Source organism: Panthera leo, chromosome C2, assembly GCF_018350215.1.
Source record: "Panthera leo isolate Ple1 chromosome C2, P.leo_Ple1_pat1.1, whole genome shotgun sequence".
NCBI lineage: Eukaryota > Metazoa > Chordata > Mammalia > Carnivora > Felidae > Panthera > Panthera leo.
In genome coordinates, this window is record NC_056687.1 from 147,749,528 (window position 1) to 147,769,182 (window position 19,655).

The following is a 19,655-nucleotide window of genomic DNA, read 5'->3' on the forward strand; positions in this document are numbered from 1 at the left end:
TATCCTAATCCCTGGGACCTGTGAATGTTACCTTATTAGGCAAAGGGACTTTGCAGATGTGATTAGGATTTTGAGAGGGTGAAACCAGACTTCCAGTTTCCAAGCCAACAAGTAAGGAGTTTGAAAGTCATCTTTCCACCCTAACAAGCAAAATGCTGAACTGAAAATTCAACAACTCTTTTTAGATTTGTCAGAGAAGTGAGGTCCCAGGGCCAATCCTTGTCCCCCAAATTGGAAACTGGTAAGTGGACACAGAACAACTTGTTTAACTAGAAACTCCCAAGCAGAAACCTCTGAGGGAGACAGTACTGGGGTAGGAAAGCCTGAACTATAGTTGACAAGCTGCTGGTGGCTCAGAGTAGACAATTCTGTGAACTAAAAATCCCTGGTCTAGGGGAATCCCCCACTTTTGTGACTTTTACCTCCAGGAGTTCTATCAGGATCTCAAAGGGAAAAAATCAGAGAAAAACTCCCTGGTGTTCCCCATCCAGCCATCCAGTCCCACCTAAGGGGTAGGGGTTTGTGGGTGGAGATGGGGACTGAGAAGCACTTGTGAAGTTCACAAACCAGGGGCACAGTCTCACTGAGACCTAATCATAGGACTACAGAATGCTTCCCCTCTCCCCAACATCTTACCACCATATTACTAAAGGTCTATTCACTGGACTTCTTTTTACCCAGTACATCATGTCCAGCTATCAACAGAAAATTATAAGGCATAGTAAAAGGCAAAAAGTAGTTTGAAGAGACAGATCAAGTGTCAGAATCAGATTCAGATATGGCAGAGATGATGAATTATCAGGCCACAAATTAAAAAATGACTATGACTGGGGTGCCTGGGTGGCTCAGTCAGTTGAGCATCCGACTTAGGCTCAGGTCATGATCTCACAGTCTGTGAGTTCGAGCCCCATGTCGGGCTCTGTGCGGACAGCTCAGAGCCTGGAGCCTGCTTTGGATTCTGTGTCTCCCTCTCTGTCCCTCCCCTGCTCATGCTCTCTCTGTCAAAAATAAATAAACATTAAAAAAATAAAAATAAATAAAAAAGAAAAACAATTATGATTAATATGCTAAGGGCCCTAACAAAAAAAATAGGCAACATGTAAGAATAGATGGGTAATATAAGCAGAAAGATGGAAATTCTAAAAAATAACCAAAAAGAAATGATAGAGATTCAAACAAGCAAACAACACAAACAAACAAACAGAAATGAAGAATGCTTTCCGTGGGCTAATTAGTTGACAGGACATGACTGAGGAAAGAATCTCTGAGTGACAGTATATGTTAAAAGAAACTTCCGAAACGAAAAAGCAATGCAACAAAAGGCCGGGGGGAGGGGGGGGGATGGAATAGAATATTCTAAAACTGTTAAGACTACAAAGATGTAACATATACATAATACAGAAGAAAGAACAAAATAAATCTTTGAAGCAGTAACGACTGAGAATTTCCCTCGAATTAATGTCAAGACACTAAACCACAGATCCGGAGAGTTCATAGAACACTAAGGATAAATCCCCAAAAAACTATGCCTAGGTGTATCAAACTGCACGACAAAAAATCTTGAAAGAAGCCAAAGGAAAAAAAAAATCTATGGAGAAGCAAAGATAAGAATTATATCCAGTTTCTCTTCAGAAACCAGGCTAGTAAGGAGAGTGAGTGAGGTGTTGAGGGAGCTTACACTGGATTGCTCAGGTGGGCCCAAGTTAATCACACGGATGCTGGCACGAGGGAGGTAGCAGGTTCAGGGCGAGAAGTGATGTGACGGAAGCACCGGGTTGAAGATGCCATGTCTTGAAGATGGAGAAGGGACCAGGAACCCAAGGAATGCAAGCAGCCTCTAGAAGCTAGAAAGGAAGGAAGAGATGCTCCTTGGAGCCTCCAAAAGAAACCAGCCCTGCCGACCCCTTAACTTCAGCCCAAGTAAGGCTGATTTTGGACTTCTGACCCCCAGAATGGTAAAATAATAAAACTGTAGTGTTTGAAGCAACTGAAATTTGGTAACTTGTTACAGCAGCAATAGGAAACTGATATACCTCCATCAGTAGCATAATGGATAAATTGTAGCGTATTTGCACGGTAGAGTATTATGGTGCAATGAGAAGGGATAATTATTGCTACATGTATTTGATGTGTCACAGAATACTGAAAGAAACCTTTCACAAAAAGAATACCAACTCTAAGATTCCATTTACATAAAGATTATAAATAAATAAAACTTATCTATGCCTGTGCAAGTTGGGATAGTGGTCACTTGGCAGGCAGGGGTCCTAACGAGGGGCACACAGAAGAACACAGGAGCCACTAACATCTTTCTTGATCGTGGCGCCGATTAAGAGGTATTTCAAACCATATAACCTGAATTTGCACACTTTTCTGTACTGTATACCTCAATAAAAACTGCTTAAAAACAAAACAGAAACAATTAAGTAGTTTAAAAACAAATTTCCTTGCAAAAAATAGGGTCAAAAATTGGTTTAAGGTTTAAACAGGGTAAACACAAGGTTTTAGATTAGTTAAAACTGAATACCATATAAAATGAACACTGACAGTTATTTCAGCTGATGACTCAATTCCAAGGATATTCTAGTACACCTCCAATGTCACACAGAGAAAAATGAGTTGGTCTAGACATGCAAACACAGCAGACATGATGCACAGGCAGCAATTTTCTTTCTGTCATTAGTTTTACTTAAAGTACTGTTCAGAAAAACTGGTCTTTATAACACCATGACTGCAGAACCCTTTCCAGACTAAAGGTTCTATCAGAGGCATTTTTCATCTTCCATTTCCTCAAACAAAATGTTTTTACAAATTAGTTTTTCCGTGCCCATGAACAACCTAAGTTTTTCCCACCTTGAAACAAATCATTACCCTCTCATGTTATTTTAACACTTATATTCAACTATTAGGAGCCAAATACTATTTAAAAGTAAAGGTTTTAAACTCCTAACGAAAGGATTATGTTAGATAGTAGGGATATTGTCCTTAAACATTTTTGCTGAAAAAAAATCTTTGGAATATATATTTTAAAGTAATAATGAAGGCCAATATAAGGGCAGTAGCCATTTTTTCCCAGTTATCTGTAATGATTCAGTAAGTTAAATGTACGTATGTTCTTTAGGCGAACTTCAGTAAGAAGTCAAATTGTTCTTATGAAGGTTCTACAACAAGCATTTAAAAACAGTATTGAAAATTCAGGTGGAACTACTAACAACAGGTGTTCTCACCTGTAAGAGAGGAGCTACGTGTTAGTGCATTCACCAAGCTTTTAAACAGCTTCTGCCCAATAAATAATGATAAAAGGCTATATTTTTATCTACCAGAAATGCTGACATAAGATTCTGTAGTTCAAGACATGCTTGTGGGGAAGACGTGTTGATCAAGGTAAACTCCCAACTTAAGGAAACTTAAGGAATCTTACGTATTCACTTGTCTCTTACAAAGATCAGAATGCTTAATAACCCTATAAAGTCAAATACCTTAAAATACTAATGAATCTTATGCATGGTCTGATAAATACAAATTATATATAAGAGAATGCAACAAGTTATTTGAACCTGAATGCAGAGAATAAATACTTTATTAACTGATTACAGTTGAAAGTCACAAACAAAAAAGGGGTATATTAAGGCAGAGCCATATATATATCTATATCTATATATCAATACAGATATAGATAGACAAATCCAAAGACTGTTACCTCTTTACATTTTAATAACCTCTGCATTTTTCTTTTATGCATTTAGGCAGTGTGCTTTCTTTCTTCTCAGTTAAAGAATGAATCTTGGCCAATATTTTAAAATTCCATTTTGATGACAACTTACAGGATCATGGATCGAAACAATGACTAGTGTATAAAATGCTATCTGATAGTTTTCTCAGCATATTCCATGTGTGGTGGTATATTTACGTTGGTGTGGAAAATCTGACAATTGATCATTTTCTCTTTTCCAGCAAAACTAATACATAATTTTTCAAATGATTTTAATAGTCTTAACTAAAATAAGTTTGGACTTCCAAGTCAGTCAAATGCCCAAAGCATATTATTTTCTGCCTTTTCCTAAACCCTCCCATGTTTTAAATAGCCTTTAGAGTATGATCACGTGGCTGTATTTCAGATCTATAAATTTTGAGTTTTTCAAAATCCAAAATTATTTCCTTATGCAAAGTGGCAATGCAAACAGCAATCCTACATAATGTAGAATAATTTTTCTTCTGTATAGCTTCCTTTTATAAAAAACGGGCAACCACAAATAAAAATTAAAAAAAAAAAAAAAAGAAATTTAGTCCATCTGAAAAAGCACTCCAGTTCCCTAATTCCACTTTTGAAGGAGAAGGCAGAGGCAAGTTTACATTATCCCAGAAAACTGAATAAATGGCTTTATTTGGTATCTTCAAGAAGCTTCTCCTTCCGTAGGAGATGTAGGTGTCGTAGGGGAAACTGTAACTGGTTTGCGTGCAATTCTGTCTAGTTCCGCATGAACATCTGATAGGACAGGCTTCTGGCCTACATTGAAGGACAAGAAACAAGATTTAGATAGAAGTCAAAGTATCTTTTACACCAATATTTCTTCATTTAAAAACTGCCAATGGTTTCATTAACTTTACCCAGCATGCTAAGTTATATAAACATCTTTAATTTAAAAATAAATCCCCTCAAAAAAAAATCACTTCATTTTATTTATTATTTATTAAAAAAATTTTTTTTTAAAGTTTATTTACTTACTTTGAGAGAGAGAGAGAGAGAGAGAGAGAGAGAGAGAGAGGATCCCAAGCAGGTATGTGGGTTTGAGCCTCATGTCAGGCTATGTGCTGATGTGTAGGGCCTGCTTGAGATTCTCTCTCTCTCTCTGCCCCTCCCCTGCTCATGATCTCTGTGTCTGTCTGGCTCTCTCTCAAAATAAACTAAAAAAAAAAAAAAAAAAAAAGATGCTTAACTGACGGAGTCACCTAGGCACCCCTAAATCCCCTCATTTTAAATTACAGGGTCTGTTACCAAATGCAAATAAAACTAGTACCTATCATTTAATTTCATAAAAACGTCTTTTAAAAAGGCACAGGGCAATAAGAACAGTAAAACAGAAAACAGCAACAAAATTTTGGAATGTAGAAAGAAGATGAATGAGTGGTAACTAAATCAGCAGTCTTGAGAAAGCTTAATCTTTTTACATTGGCAGTGGGAAAAGCCAAGAAGAAATTCAGTTTGTACCCAGAAACCTGTAAAAGGTTCCAAAAAATGGTAGCTGTACAATGGTATTTGTGGAAAGGATGGCAAGATGGGATTAAAAAGGTGAATGGGTTAAAAAGTCTTTTTTTTTTTTAATGTTTCTTTTGAGAGAGAGAGAGAAAGAGCACACATGCAGGGGAGAGGCAGAGAGCAAGGGACAGAGAGAATCCCAAGCAGGCCCTGTGCCATAAGCCAGGAGCTGGATGTGGGGGCTCCATCTCACAAACCACCAGATCATGACCTGAGCTGAAATCAAGAGTTGGTTGCTTAACTGACTAAGCCACCCAGGTGCCCCTAAAAAGTGTTTAAAGAGCAGTTACACAAGCAACAAAAGAAAAATAAACTGGACTTCATCAAAATTAAAAACTTTTGTGCTTCAGAGGACACCACACCACTGAGAAGTGAAAGAACAACCAACACGATGGGAGAAAAATTTTGCAAACCCTATACCTGGTAAGGGTCTAGTAAACACGATATAAAAACAGCACTTAAAACTCAAATATAAAAAGACAAATAACCCAAGTTAAAAATGGGCAAAGGATTTGCATAGACATTTCTCCAAAGAACTACAAATGGTCAATAAACACATGAAAAGATTCTCAACATCATTCTCCATTAAGGATACGCAAATCAAAACTACAATGAGATAGGACTTCACAGCCACTAGGATGGCTCTAATCAAAAAGATGGACAATAACAAATGTTGTAGAGGATGTGGAGAAATTAGGACCCTCATTTCCCACTGCTGGAAATATAAAATGGTGCAGTGTTTTGCAAAAACACTTTGGCAGTTCTTCAAAAACTTAAATGTAGAATTACCATATGACCCAATAATTCTACTTCCGGATATATTCCCAAGAGAGATGAAAACATATGTCATTTGTCAGACATGTGCCAAAACCCCATGTTCACAGTAGTACTATTTATAATGGCCAAAAACTGGGGCGCCTGGATGGCTCAGTCGGTTAAGCGTCCGACTTCAGCTCAGGTCATGATCTCGCGGACCGTGAGTTCGAGCCCCGCGTCAGGCTCGGTGCTGACAGCTTGGAGCCTGGAGGCTGTTTCAGATTCTGTATCTCCCTCTCTCTCTGACCCTCCCCCGTTCATGTTCTGTCTCTCTCTGTCTCAAAAATAAATAAACGTTAAAAAAAAAATTTATAATGGCCAAAAATGGAAACAATCTAATGTCCATCAACTGACGAGTGGACACATAAAATGCGGCATATCCATACAATGGAATTTTATTCAGTAATAAAAAGAAACGCAATAATGATACCTGCTACAATATGGATGGACTTGGAACACGTTATTGAAAACATTAAACAAGGCACGTACTGTATGATTCCATTTATATGAAATCTCCAGATAGGCAAACCCACAGATACAGAAAGCAGATCAGTGGTTGCCTAGGACTGGGGATGTTGAGAGAAAAAAGAAGTTACTGCTAAAAGGCAGGAGGTTTCTTTTTCGGGAGATTAAAATGTTTTAAAATTAGATTATGATGATGGTTTGCACAACTCTGTAAATATAACTACTGAATTGTACACTTCAAAGGAGTTAATCTCATGGTATATAGTTATATCTCAATAAAGCTATTAAAGAAAAATAAAAGGTCTAGGTAAGTATACCTGATTTTTTGGCAGATGGTGGTAAACCACTGCTTCCACCTCCAGCCCCACCTCCAGGGCTACCACTGCCAACACCAGGGCCTCCCGGAGAACCAGTCTTTTTACTCAGCAAACTATTGAAGAAATTTGCCAGGACACCTTCACTTGTAGCTCCAGCTATAAAAAACACAAACCAAAACACTTTCACTCAAAACATTAGATTCTTCTATAAATTTTTATCATAGTAATCACACACAGAAAGCAATGAATACTTAAATGTGTTCCAAATTCAAGTCTAGTTTGTTCTTTTGAGCCTGGATAACTTATCTCTAATCCATTTCCATAAAAACAAAATATGAGTAAATTTTAAGAGTACAAGGTAATGATGAAAAATTAGAACATTATTTAAAAAAGAAAACAACCAACAACATTTAAAACAAATGTTAGATGCTACTATACCTCCCTTTTGAAACCGGTTCTTTCAAAGTGTAACTGTTGAGAAATATTTGCCTCAAGTGTTACAAAAAGCTACTTAATCCTGTATGAAAACCAGTAGAAGTTCCAAGAGATAAGTGAGTACAGGATAACAAGAAATAATTCACAGGAGAGAAATACAAATAGAAAAGAAATACTAGGGAAAAAGCTCTTACTAGTATTTAAAGAATGCTGATTAGGTTGTGGCAAAACTGCAACACTCAATGTTGATGATATGTAAATAAGCCATTTGAAAAACATTACTAAAGGCACAAAAATGTACAAACTCTGACCTGCTAATCCCACTTATGGCAATTATTTCTATTGAAATAACTTTCATGTATATAGTTTCTTCTTTATGTCGATTGCAAATAACCTATTAACTAACATACGGATTTCTTTGATGACCTATCATAGGAGGATTAAATGTAACACAAAACTTTCATAAAGCTTACCTCATAGATTGGATATATTAAGGCTACACTATAAAATAAACGGTTTGCAGTCTGAATGACTATGAGATTATACAACAAAGATTAGAAGCTACTGCACAAAAATGAAAACAGTTACGGAAAAGGTAGGAATCTAGGTAGATTTTTTTTTTTAGTGTAAAATACACTGTGCTGTTTTCTCCAAGAAAAGAGAGAAATGTACCTTTCATGTTTGGATCAATTTTTTTTGACCCAGCAGGGATGGGCGACACGCTGGCAACATTGGACGACACAGATCGATTTGGTGTTCGAGGGGAGCCTCCTGGGACTCTTGGTGAGGCATCCTATGTAAAAATTAGGAAAGCTGTAATTCTAAAAACCTGAAACTTCCAACTTCACAAAAGTTATTAGAAAATGAAATTACTTTTTAACTGTCCCCCATCTGCACTACTGTACTTTTACACGGCAAGCCACTGCCAAAAATGTTTAGTAATTGTGTCCTCAGGATCAGAAAATACCAGAGACCTATCACATTTTAGAATACAAATTCCCCTTCCATGCAAAAAGAATGTATTCAATAATGGGGTGTGGTTATGAGTATAAGCTTGGGAGTCAGATCTGAATTCCAGTCTGGACTTGCAAGCTACCAGCTGTAAAATCTCAGGTAAGCTGTAACATCCTCCAAAGCCTCCATTTCCCCACCTGCAAGATGGGGCTGGCAGTACCTGCCTCACAGGGCGGTGGTGACAATTTATAAAATAACACATAGAAATGGTTCCACACTCAGTAACTGGTGCATGACAAACACCGCAAAATACTTCTTTATGATTTAAATATTCTAAGAAGGAGTGCAGTTTATCCTTTAGAATTTCACAAATTCTAGGAGAATTCTTAACTCAAGTTTATATCAAAGCACACCCATATGAGACATGTATACGATTAAGAAAAAAAAAAAAAAAAAAGCCAAACCAAGAATGTACTGCACTTTAGTAATTTTGTCCAAATCTGTAATACTGACCACAGGCCTTCCAGCTGCAGTTGGTGGTTGCTTTGCTAAAAGGGACTAAAAAACACAAAAGAGTTCTAGGTTAGGCATTCAGCATGTATTGCTGTATTTAAAACAAAACAAAACAAAACAAAAAAATATATATATATGTATATATATATATATATACACATACACACACACACATATATATACACACACATATATATACACACACATATATATACACACATATACACACACACACACACACACACACACACACACACATATAATGAACAGTTTACCCATTAACCATACTAAATCTACTTCTGATGTAATTTCATACCTACCTGTAGCTTCATAAGAAACACTTGGTCATCTTCTGCCACAATTTCCTTCTCATGTACAAACTGAAATGAGCAATGCATAAATGAGCGAGTCTAACATATTATGCTAAAACCATTAATCACATACTCTCTAGGTGAGACTAATTTTTAAAAAAAATTCAGTATAAACGTTACCTACATTTACACGAGTGAGCTGCCCTGCCCCAGCCCCTACAGTGCAGCTGGCCAGTAACTACCTGCAACAGTAAGAATGTTCCTGTCTCTGTGCTGTCCAATGTAGCCACCAGTTACCTGTAGCTACTGAGCACTTCAAATGTGGCTGTGGTGGAGGTACTGAAATTCTAATTTTATTTAGTTTCACTTAATATGTATTTAAAGGCCATACGTGACTAGTAGCTACTGTATCAGGACAGCACAACCTTAGAGTCATAGGTATGTTAATCATGCTTATAAAATATGCTAACCAACAGTTTGGTGTTTTAAGAGGGTCACTAATATCCCAGTTGAGTGAAAAGCAACTTGCCCCTGGTTTCTCTGAAACAAAAACATAATGACTTTTCTACCTGCTGAATAATTAGGCAAAAAGCAGCACAAGTATCTCCTGCCTTCTACTATTTCTATACAATGCATACCATGGTCTATTTTCCACCCAGCAGTCAGAGTGATCCTTTCAAAAGGTTAAGCAGATTACATCACTCCTCTGCTCAACCCCCACCTCCGATCGCATCCCACTCAGAATGAAATCCAAAGTCCTGACTCCAGCCAAATGAGAAGACCCTACAAGACCCTAACACTGCTTCCCACCTCCTACCACTCTGGCCCTCCTCTTCACTCTTTTCCAGCCTCTCTGCTCTCCTCACCCATCCTGCCTTGAGGCACGTGCACTTTCTGCTTCCTCTGTACACAGCATTCTCCCCTCTTATCAGAGACATTCCCTAAACTTCCCACAACAGCTCGCTTCCCCACCCCACTGCTCTCACTCCCTCTCCCCTTACTTGGCTTTACTGCCACAGGACTTATCAGCACTTGAGAACTGACAGGTGCATGGATTTACTATCGCATGCCATTTGGCACCTCGTACCTCAACAGTGGCTCAGTAAATATTTGTGGGGTGAATAAAAACAACTTATAGCACAATTCTGTTGGTCAAAGAGAGAATGGGAAAAACCGTTGCTTTTTTCCCCCACCTTGATGTGAGCATTTCTTTTAATAGACATTCAAACCAAATACCATGCCAATTGATTTTTCATTTATCATTACTTTTCTTATTTCTAATTACCCACAAAGAGAAGACAGATACTCAATATCAATACTTGGACTTTTAAGAAAGAATCTCATCATATATTAAATCAAAATTATTTTTCCTGAAGCATGTCCAAGTAAGTCACTGAGAAATACTGTAAGTAAACACTCGTTTTTATACAACTTTCCAGAAACACCTGCAATATCTAAGTATAGAACATCACATATTGCTTCACATGAAATCAAAATATGTGGAAGAAAGTACTTTCTGGAAGCAGATTTAATAGTCATACAAATGACATGGAACAGTTAAGACTAAGCCAGAAACTCCTGGACAGTTGTGGGCTAGCACAGGTAACTAATGGCTACAGAGAAGATCCCATAACTGCCTCACCAAATAGAAGCCAATAAAGTTATCCTACCAATGTCTGCTCGACTCCTGGCTGAGTTCTAGGTTGGAGGCTCACAGCGTCAACCTATTCAAACTTTTCAAGATCCATATGCTCACTACGCACACCAGTCCATGATTTCCATTCGAATGTGGAATCGGCGCCAGTATTTTTAATATGCCAGAGGCTCAGTAAGAACTCTGTGACTGAATAGCTGATTCATGTTTTGATAACACGGATCTTTATTTTGAACTGAACATTAGAAACACCCACATTACACTTAGAAACCCTCTTGATAGGAAAGGACCCCCTTATCTTTCTATCTATGATCTTAAAATTACGGACTCCCCCTTTGGTTTAAAAGGCTAAATATTGAGACTTTATACTAAAACTGTTACCTTTCGGACAGGTGGTTTGGTTATAATGTCTTCAAAATTATCTTCCGCTTTCAATGTTTGAAAATTTTCATGTAATATTCCTATTTTCTTATCGTTATCCCACCCTGCTGGGCTGGAAAGAAATGCACATGACAAATCTCAAGCATGCACATATATATATACATATATAGTCATTCATTAAATCCATGATCATATTAAAGGGAACAAATCTGACCAATTATGAAAAATTAATCGGCTTTTTTATTGTCATGCTCAAGCTACAGTTTACTACTTTTTACCTAAAAAGGTTCTCCATCTTCCTGATTTTAAAAACGCAGTTTTGTTGCTGTTTTTTTGGGGGGGAGGGTCTGCTTAATTATTATTCTCTCTCAATGTATTCACAGAACTTTTTAAAAGCATGTCTAGATTATATACTGGCTCCTTTATTTATCAAAACCAATCAAAGAGTAAGTAAGTATATTGACATATGCACTCAACAGTTTAGCTATATGTAACAGCAAGGCCTTCGGAAAAGACTCAGGCCAGCAGTAATTCTCAAAGGCAAAGATAAATAGATCAAGATGGGTTATAAATAAAACAATCTAGGAACAAATTCTCATCTACTCATCATGGAAAGGTCTATTGGTTTCACCTCAAAACTGAAAACGCAGATTCACCATCAAATTGCAGCAATAATACACGATAAAATAATACATTTGAAAGTATACTTACATAAATACTGCATCTTTTTCCACAACAACAGCAGGAATCTTATAGGGAAATCCATACAGTTTCTGAACGATATATTTATATACTAAGTCTATATTTTTGTTTTCTTTCACTGAAGTGTAAATAAGTGCTGCACCATCTGAATAATACCATTAAAGAAACTTTTGGACAAACTCCATCAACAGGTGCCATAAAATCCTGTGTTCTCAGCTGAACATTTGCATTTATATGCATATTAGTTTCAAAAATAACTCCCAGAGATACATTATATGGTACTCAAGAATTTCAAAAGTATAAAAAAAAAAAAATTCTAAAGTGTAAAATACATACAGACTAAAATGCAAATAAAACAATCTTTACACAATCGACTTGATTTAGGGGGGCAAAAATCTCCTTAAGCCAAGAAAGGAAAGGTAAACTGATTAATATTGACATTACTACTATCTCTGCATTTAAAGCAAGAGAAGAGGTATTGGTTTTGTTTTTAACCTTCCTAAACTTCATGAAGAATGGATATTACTTATCAACGACTGTTTGGCTTGCATTTTTCAAAAAGATGGCTTGTGCTAGTGTGTCTTATGGTTTTCACTAGTCCCGGGAATTAGGACTTTAGGGACAAAGTTCAGGAGACCTACTAAGGAGAAAAGACGAACCAATAGGTACCACCAAGAAACTTTCAGGAATGACTCAAGGAAAACAGATTTCATGACCAAAATTTGAGGTAATACAACCTCACGAGGATGTATTAATCAAAGCAGACCCTAACTTCGACCTTTTATCCAAATGATACAGTAGATCCAAAGATCAAGAAAGGCCTGTGCAAAAGGGGGTAATGTGACTACTGACAGATGATATGGTTAGAGTGGCCATCAGAAATTCTACGGCCACAGCTAAGGACCATGCTCTAACACCGGCCACTGTGTCCCAAGAGAGATGATAACTTAGACCAAGAGGAGATGCTGGGAATAGTTGAACTTCTACTTCTGAACTGGAAGACTCGTATTTTCTAGTGCATGAACCAAAGGTTATGAATCTAATAGTACTGCTAAAAATCACTTGTCATAAAACTTGGTAGAAACAAACATCCTAACCTTAAGTAAAAGCTTAACTGTGTGAACTTTTCATTAATGATCTCTCACGAAGAACCGATTTATGAATGCAAAAATTTGCATTGCAATTAACATTTAAAAAAATTAAAATGATTTTGAACTGTTGCCTTCACGCGTGCATACACATGCAACTCACTATCTTGAGGTGATTTCTCACAGTTTGAATTTTTTAATTTTTAAATTTTTATTATTTATTTGTTTTTTTAATGTTTGTTTTTGAGAGAGAGACAGAGCATGAGCAGGGGAGGGGCAGAGAGAGAGAGAGAGAGAGAGAGAGAGAGAGAGACACACACACACACACACACAGCATCCGAAGCAGGCTCCAGGCTCTAAGCTGTCAGCACAGAGCCCAATGCAGGGCTTGAACCCAGAAAACTATGAGATCATGACCTGAGCCAAAGTCCGATGCTCAACTGACTGAGCCACCCAGTGCTTCTTTTTTTTTTTTTAAATCAACGGGCTCTACTAGAGGTCTGTGATTATTTTAGGGGACAGTTTCCTTCCTGATTACATACCTGCATGTATATTTTCAAGAACAGCATTAAATAAACGTTTAAAGAGACTACGACTTCTTAAATTTGCTAATCTTCAGTAACAAAGTTTTTAAAAGACTCTTTATGTAAACAAATGCCCTTTAATTCAACCCAAGTCAACCATTATGTGACAGGAGAAAAGAAAGGGCCGCGGAGAGACAAAGGACTGAGGGGAAAGTGCCAGTGTCAAGTGACCTTACAGCTCTCCTCAGTGCACGCAAGCTGTGACCACGGTTTCAACAGCAAATTCTCCTAAAAGCATTCGTGTACAACCCTCATTTTACCCTTCTTTTGCTGGTGTCTGTTATTCAGTGGTTCCTCTAATCCTTGCAACCTAGACAAGATTCCTTACAGGTTTCCTAACCTTGTGATTATCAAAATCTCCCAGAAAGCTTTTTAAAAGTACAGATTGTTCAGCCTCACCCTGAAATGTCCCAATTCAGCAAGCCTTAGCTGGCACAGCTAGATTTAGAAACCACTGCTTTGGACTATGTGTGGAGATGGTAACACACTGAACATATTAAAAATGAGAACACACAAACCTGAATATTGATCTTGCCCCACCGCCACTTCCGATAAATGAGCCCTGCTTTGTAATCAGAATGTTTTCAATGCCAGTTCATTAGAATTTTCCACAAAAGACTAATAGTTATTTTTCTTAAGCACAGTACTTTAAAACACAGCAAACCAAAGTTAATAGATTTCAGCACTTGCTTTTATACCTCAAAATACCCAGATATAAATGATTTGGGAGCTAAAATGAAATTCCTAACCAGGGCGGGAGGAAAAAAGCCTATGGAATTTCTGAAGTCCATCAATTTAATTCCCTTAACTGAAATAAGCAAACAAACAGGAAAGGTACACTGCACCAATCAATGTAGTAAAAGGATACACTGTAAACAAAACTTCCGGATATGTGACTGAATAAAATCAAAATGTTCATCTCTGTAGTCATGTTCTTTCTCCAATACACTAATGGCATCACACTGTGGAGAAAATAATTAAAAGAAAAAAAACCCCAATAATAACAGCATTAACTTTAAATAATCAAAGTTAAATATAATGATTTCGATAGTTCAGTTTTGGGTGGGGGAATATCACAAAACTATCACACTGATAAGGTGACCATCAAAATATCAGAACATCAATTACTCCTGTCTAAGATTCTTTCAGGTGGAGATAAGACTAAGGAATCATTTTATTTCTTTAAAAAGTATTAACGTCCATGGTGTATTGAATGTGGCAAAAATACCAAAGAGAAAGTTTTAGTACATAGAGAATGAAGACTCACAGGACCCACAAATGGATGCTCAATACTTGCTGACCCAACCACTTAGGACCTAAACGAAGTTTTTAAGATCGAAAATCTATTCTAGTTCTATAAAACACTCTTTATAGCCAGGGAGTCTGTACATTTCCCTATTTCCCTCTTTGATTTATTATAAAGTGTATACAGTGACAGAACTAGTTAACAGAATTTTGATAATAGCAATCCTATCACAACCTCTTTAGTAAATAAATAAAAAACCCTCGATAACTGCATATCAACTTTACATAATGAGTGGTGGTAGACACTGAAGTTGATTTTAAGTACATAATCTTCCGATATTAGGATATCAGTGTATCACAATTTAATGTGGCAAAATACATTTTATAAAAATTAATACTGAAGTTATCATCTTACCTGTATTATTTCTACTCAACTTACTGTACAACGAAGTCTAATTGAAATTAAGAATATGAAATTCAATCACAAGCAGAATATGTGAAGTAACATTTTCTTTCAAAGGCACTATGATTAAGATCACAAAATCAACATGTGATTATCATTCCATATTTTAAACTATTATTTCTATTTGTTAAGAAAAATTATCTAGGAAAGCTAATGTGCCAACTCCAAAAGAAGGCTGGAAAACAAAATGGTTGCTCATCCACGGTTAACACCAGTAGTAGAATCTCTAGGAAGGAAGCTAACCTTTGTGCAAACTACTAGTACTGGGATGCCCAAGTTATGTGTAAGTGTGTCCGCACCCAGAGGTAAAACCACACTGTCGTCTTTATCTTCCTGTGACCCGGTATTTCTTCTCTGAGGAGAGGCTGGAAAATCTTCTCCCGGCTCTACATATTCTTGGAAGTCTCTAATCACTGAAAATCAAAGTAAATAATTTAATACATGGTTTAGAAATTGCTTTATTTCAGCAGGTAGCTTTTTCTGCCATAATCTAAATACGTATTTTACGAGAGTTTGTATTTAGTGTTATGTAAGAGAAGATACAAGAAGGGTTTGAGAAATCTGTTTCAAAGACAGAACAGAAACACCAGACTCACATTAATTATGAGGAGGCAGAGTACAACAATTGAGTAGGCTCCAAAGAGTAGGGTTCAATGTAAGCTGGTTCTGTCTGGGCAAATTACTTTGGGCAAGTCACACTCTAGCTTTGCCTCTCTATATTCTCTAATTCACAAAGCTCACTGAAAGGATAAAAAAATGGGTGTGCATGTGTGTGGGGGGGTGCTCCACAATTTAAAAGACCTAGATGACTTTCTTTATTTTATTTTTTATTAAAAAAAATTTTTTTTAATGTTTGTTTATTATTGAGAGACAAAGAGAGAGCGCAAGCAGGGGAGGGGCAGAGAGGGAGACAGAATCCAAAGCAGGGTCCAGGCTCTGAGCTGTCAGCACAGAGCCCGACACGGGGCTTGAACCCACAGACCATGTGATCATGACCTGAGCAGAAGTCAGATGCTTAACTGACTGAGCCACCCAGGCGCCCCTAGATGACTTTCTAATATTACTTTCCTTTCTCTAAAGCTCTTTACTCAGGTCTTCTCCTTTTCACCTAGGTACAATCTTGGGCCATATTCATTCTGTAACCCTGGTAAAAATTAATGATATTACCAGCACTGATAAATTTTTAGAACTCATTTGCAAGACTGTCACAACCTTCACTTAACAAAAATTCAATGTAAATGTATTAAGAACCTTAACAATGTATACTTTGACTCAGTGATTACTCTTTAAGGAATTCTCAAGGAAATAATCAGTGATACAGGATTTCTATATAAGGCTGCTTTCCATGTTTAAAAGCAAAATAACAAATCTGGAAACAAATGATTCACAGCATAGGATTAAAACTGTATATGAGGGAATTCTTTTTAAATTTTTCTTAATTTTTATTTTTTAGAGAGAGAGAGAGAGTGTGTGCACGAGCAGGGGAGAGGGGCAGAGGGAGAGAGAGAAAATCTCAAGCAGGCTCCATGCTTGTGCAGAGCCCAACGTGAGGCTCGATCCCATGACCGTGGGATCATGATCTGAGCCCAAGTCAAGAGTCTGATGCTCAACTGACTGAGCCCCCAAGCACCCCATGTGTATGAGGGAATTCTATACAGAATCATAAAGAAGAAAATGATCTTAAACTTACATGGGGTCAAGGAAGAGGGAACCTTGAATAGTTGAGTACAGTTCCTTCAAGAACACAGGGGCATGCATACAACCTTAGCAGACCTGGTAGCTATTACCCATCAAATCAAAGGGTGAAATCTAACAGTGTTAGATTTTTTTTAGCATATACCAGAGTTAACTGATTCAGTAGTCCAGGGTGGGGCCCAGAATGTGTATTTCTGACAAACTCCCAGCTGTACTGATACTGATGCTGCTGGTCCTGGGACCACAAACTGAGAACCACTACCGTAGTATAAACTTAGCGGGGAAAAAAAAAGACCTATAGGCAATGGCCAAACAGGGAAAGAGAGGTACAGATTAAAAGCAGTTAGACATCTTTTTCAGGAATTTAGGACACAGATTCTCCTAAGTCTCTACTATTTCCTTGCATATAAATTCCAGTAAGCTGTTAATCTTCTAAAAATTATTATCAGTCAACAATAACAAAGAAAAGCAGATTCCATCTGCATATTTTCTTAAGCAAAGGCATTGGCAAATGAAGAACTCTCAATGAAATTAAGAACTGTGACAACTAACTTACAATTTGTTAGAGATAACCCTTGTTATCATAATTTATCTGAAAACTTCCAATTTACATGGGTATGTACAAAATATACACTTTGTAAATCATAAAACCAGTTTAACATTTTTATATTTACGTTGTTAACATTTTTGGGGCACATTTCATGTTGACAACGTTGATAAGAGTGCTTTATTTACCAAGAAATGAAACTGCTGAAAATAAACAGCTGACGAAAGATTCAAATCTTTTTAATCCTGAAAATCTACTTCCCAAATGAACATTTATGGCCCTTTGGCAAAGGAGAAAAGGCACCTCTACTAAGGAGTCTGCCATTATATATAGTACAGGTTTCCAATTTAAAACTACATTAAAACCTAGCACATCAAATTAAATTTCAAAAACAGTAGTCACATTATGTTTCCTTCATTGAATCTTACTCAAAGTCAAAAATTGCTAACAATTACAATAGCTAGGATATCAGGTGTTTGAAATCTATATTCGTATTTCTAAACTACTCACACTTTTGTTCCATTTCTTTCATTTCTTCAGGAGGAATTTTCAACTTGTCAATATGTTCTCTAATAACACTTGCCCATTTCTGTAAAGAATCCAAAGCAGTCCAAGGCTTTGACATATCAACAACCAGCATAACTAGAGTGTCCTTCAGAGAAATGGCATCCAGTGAAAATTTCAGGAGGCCCTTGTGATACGGGTCTCCATCTAAGATCCATACATTACATCTTGTTTGATCTACAAGAGACAAAAAAAGTTACCAAGGCAACTGGATTAAGTTATGTCATTATCCAACTAACAATACTACTTGGTATTCTAGGGCATCTCCACAAAGGATGGCTCCTTTGACAAGGTTCAACTTCTTAGATCACATCTATCAATTTAATAAAGGCCTAACAAATTTTCAGGAAGATAATCTAACTGCCAACACAAAACACCAGCAGCCTCTACTTCTTGTTTCTCAGTCCCAAATCACAGGCTGAATAGCATGTTTCTATTCTTACCATCAGCATAGAGAGCCATGCACGTACAAGATATCATACACAAAAATGAGAAGGCACGTGATGTATACAAGAAAAGAACAGCTGATCAGATTGAAAAAAGCTGGGAGGCAGATGACATTTTTTTGTGTCAAAAATTAGAAGGTGAAAAGGGATTGGCAAAACAACCACAGGATACTATTATTTCACTATTTGAGGGAAAACGAACTGAAAAATTGAGATTCTTGAAGGATGGCAAGGAAGCTACAGTCTGAACACTAGAATATCTTAAGATGTTAAAAAAATACCACTAGAAGAATTCTAATCCCAAGCCAATAAAAGTTATGTCCACACATAAGTGGCATGACACAGCAGGACTCCTAGTAAAAGATGACACACTAAGAAAAGTCAAAGACTAAAATGAGCAGGCAGTGCACCTCAGAAAGGCCTCAGGAAACTTGGTTTACATACAAACGACACTCACCATCTCGGTCTTCATCGTGAACATTGAAGTACAAATATTCCAATCCTCTTCCTTTCTTATACTCTTCTATTCCCTGAATTTTTCTTATTAAGCTTGTTTTTCCAGCTCCATCTTCACCTGTAAAAAAGGACAATCCTTTTTAATTATAATACGGATTATTTAAGGATGCTTTTTAGTGTCAAGTGAAAAACCCAACTGGCACTAGCTTCAACCAAAAGGGTAATTTGATGAAAGACATCTAGGTAACTATAAAGTTGAAGATGCTGACTTCCCCTCCCGGATTCTTTGTCCTGGTGTCTCTGCCCTTGCTTTTAAGTCTAGTTCTATCCTATTACAAATGGTTTCCTCTGTGGGTATTTTTCACGAAGTTCAACTTTTATGTCATTCCAGTTTCATCTAAAAGGAACAAAAGACTCTCTCTATTGGCTTTCAGTCTGAAGAATCTCAGGTAAAGACTCTTAACTGGCCCAGTTTGGGTCATGTGCCCACCCATGGCCCACTCATGGAGGATGGAAGATGCATCAAAATTGACCAGGGGGGGAATTGTGGCTATAGCCTCACCAAAACCATGAAGTCGTAAGAAATATTAATAAGGGAGGGGTAGAGGTAGTAAACTGAGTAAGAATAAGGGTACAGGGAACGTAGAACAGACAAAAATAAAATGTAGACTGAAAAAATATTAATAGCAAAAACACAAGAAACAGCAAGTATTGGTAAGGATGTAGAGAAAAAGTAACCCCCACGCACTGTGGGTGGGAATG

The 19,655-nt window shown here is 37.1% G+C and overlaps 1 protein-coding gene across 1 annotated transcript in view; it reads right to left on the minus strand.

Annotated features, from left to right (window-relative positions):
- Positions 1-1,058: 1,058 nt before the first annotated feature.
- DYNC1LI1 (dynein cytoplasmic 1 light intermediate chain 1) overlaps positions 1,059-19,655 on the minus strand; it is a 39,123-nt gene continuing 20,526 nt past the window's right edge. Inside the window, exons 3-13 of the mRNA XM_042955021.1 lie at positions 18,895-19,011; positions 17,938-18,168; positions 15,429-15,598; positions 14,346-14,439; positions 11,815-11,950; positions 11,104-11,215; positions 9,078-9,137; positions 8,758-8,802; positions 7,963-8,083; positions 6,856-7,011; positions 1,059-4,507 (exon numbers count right to left, since the gene is read on the minus strand). Coding sequence (XP_042810955.1) covers positions 4,395-4,507; positions 6,856-7,011; positions 7,963-8,083; positions 8,758-8,802; positions 9,078-9,137; positions 11,104-11,215; positions 11,815-11,950; positions 14,346-14,439; positions 15,429-15,598; positions 17,938-18,168; positions 18,895-19,011 — 1,355 coding nt within the window. The 3' untranslated portion in view covers positions 1,059-4,394. The remainder of the gene's footprint in view (positions 4,508-6,855; positions 7,012-7,962; positions 8,084-8,757; positions 8,803-9,077; positions 9,138-11,103; positions 11,216-11,814; positions 11,951-14,345; positions 14,440-15,428; positions 15,599-17,937; positions 18,169-18,894; positions 19,012-19,655) is intronic.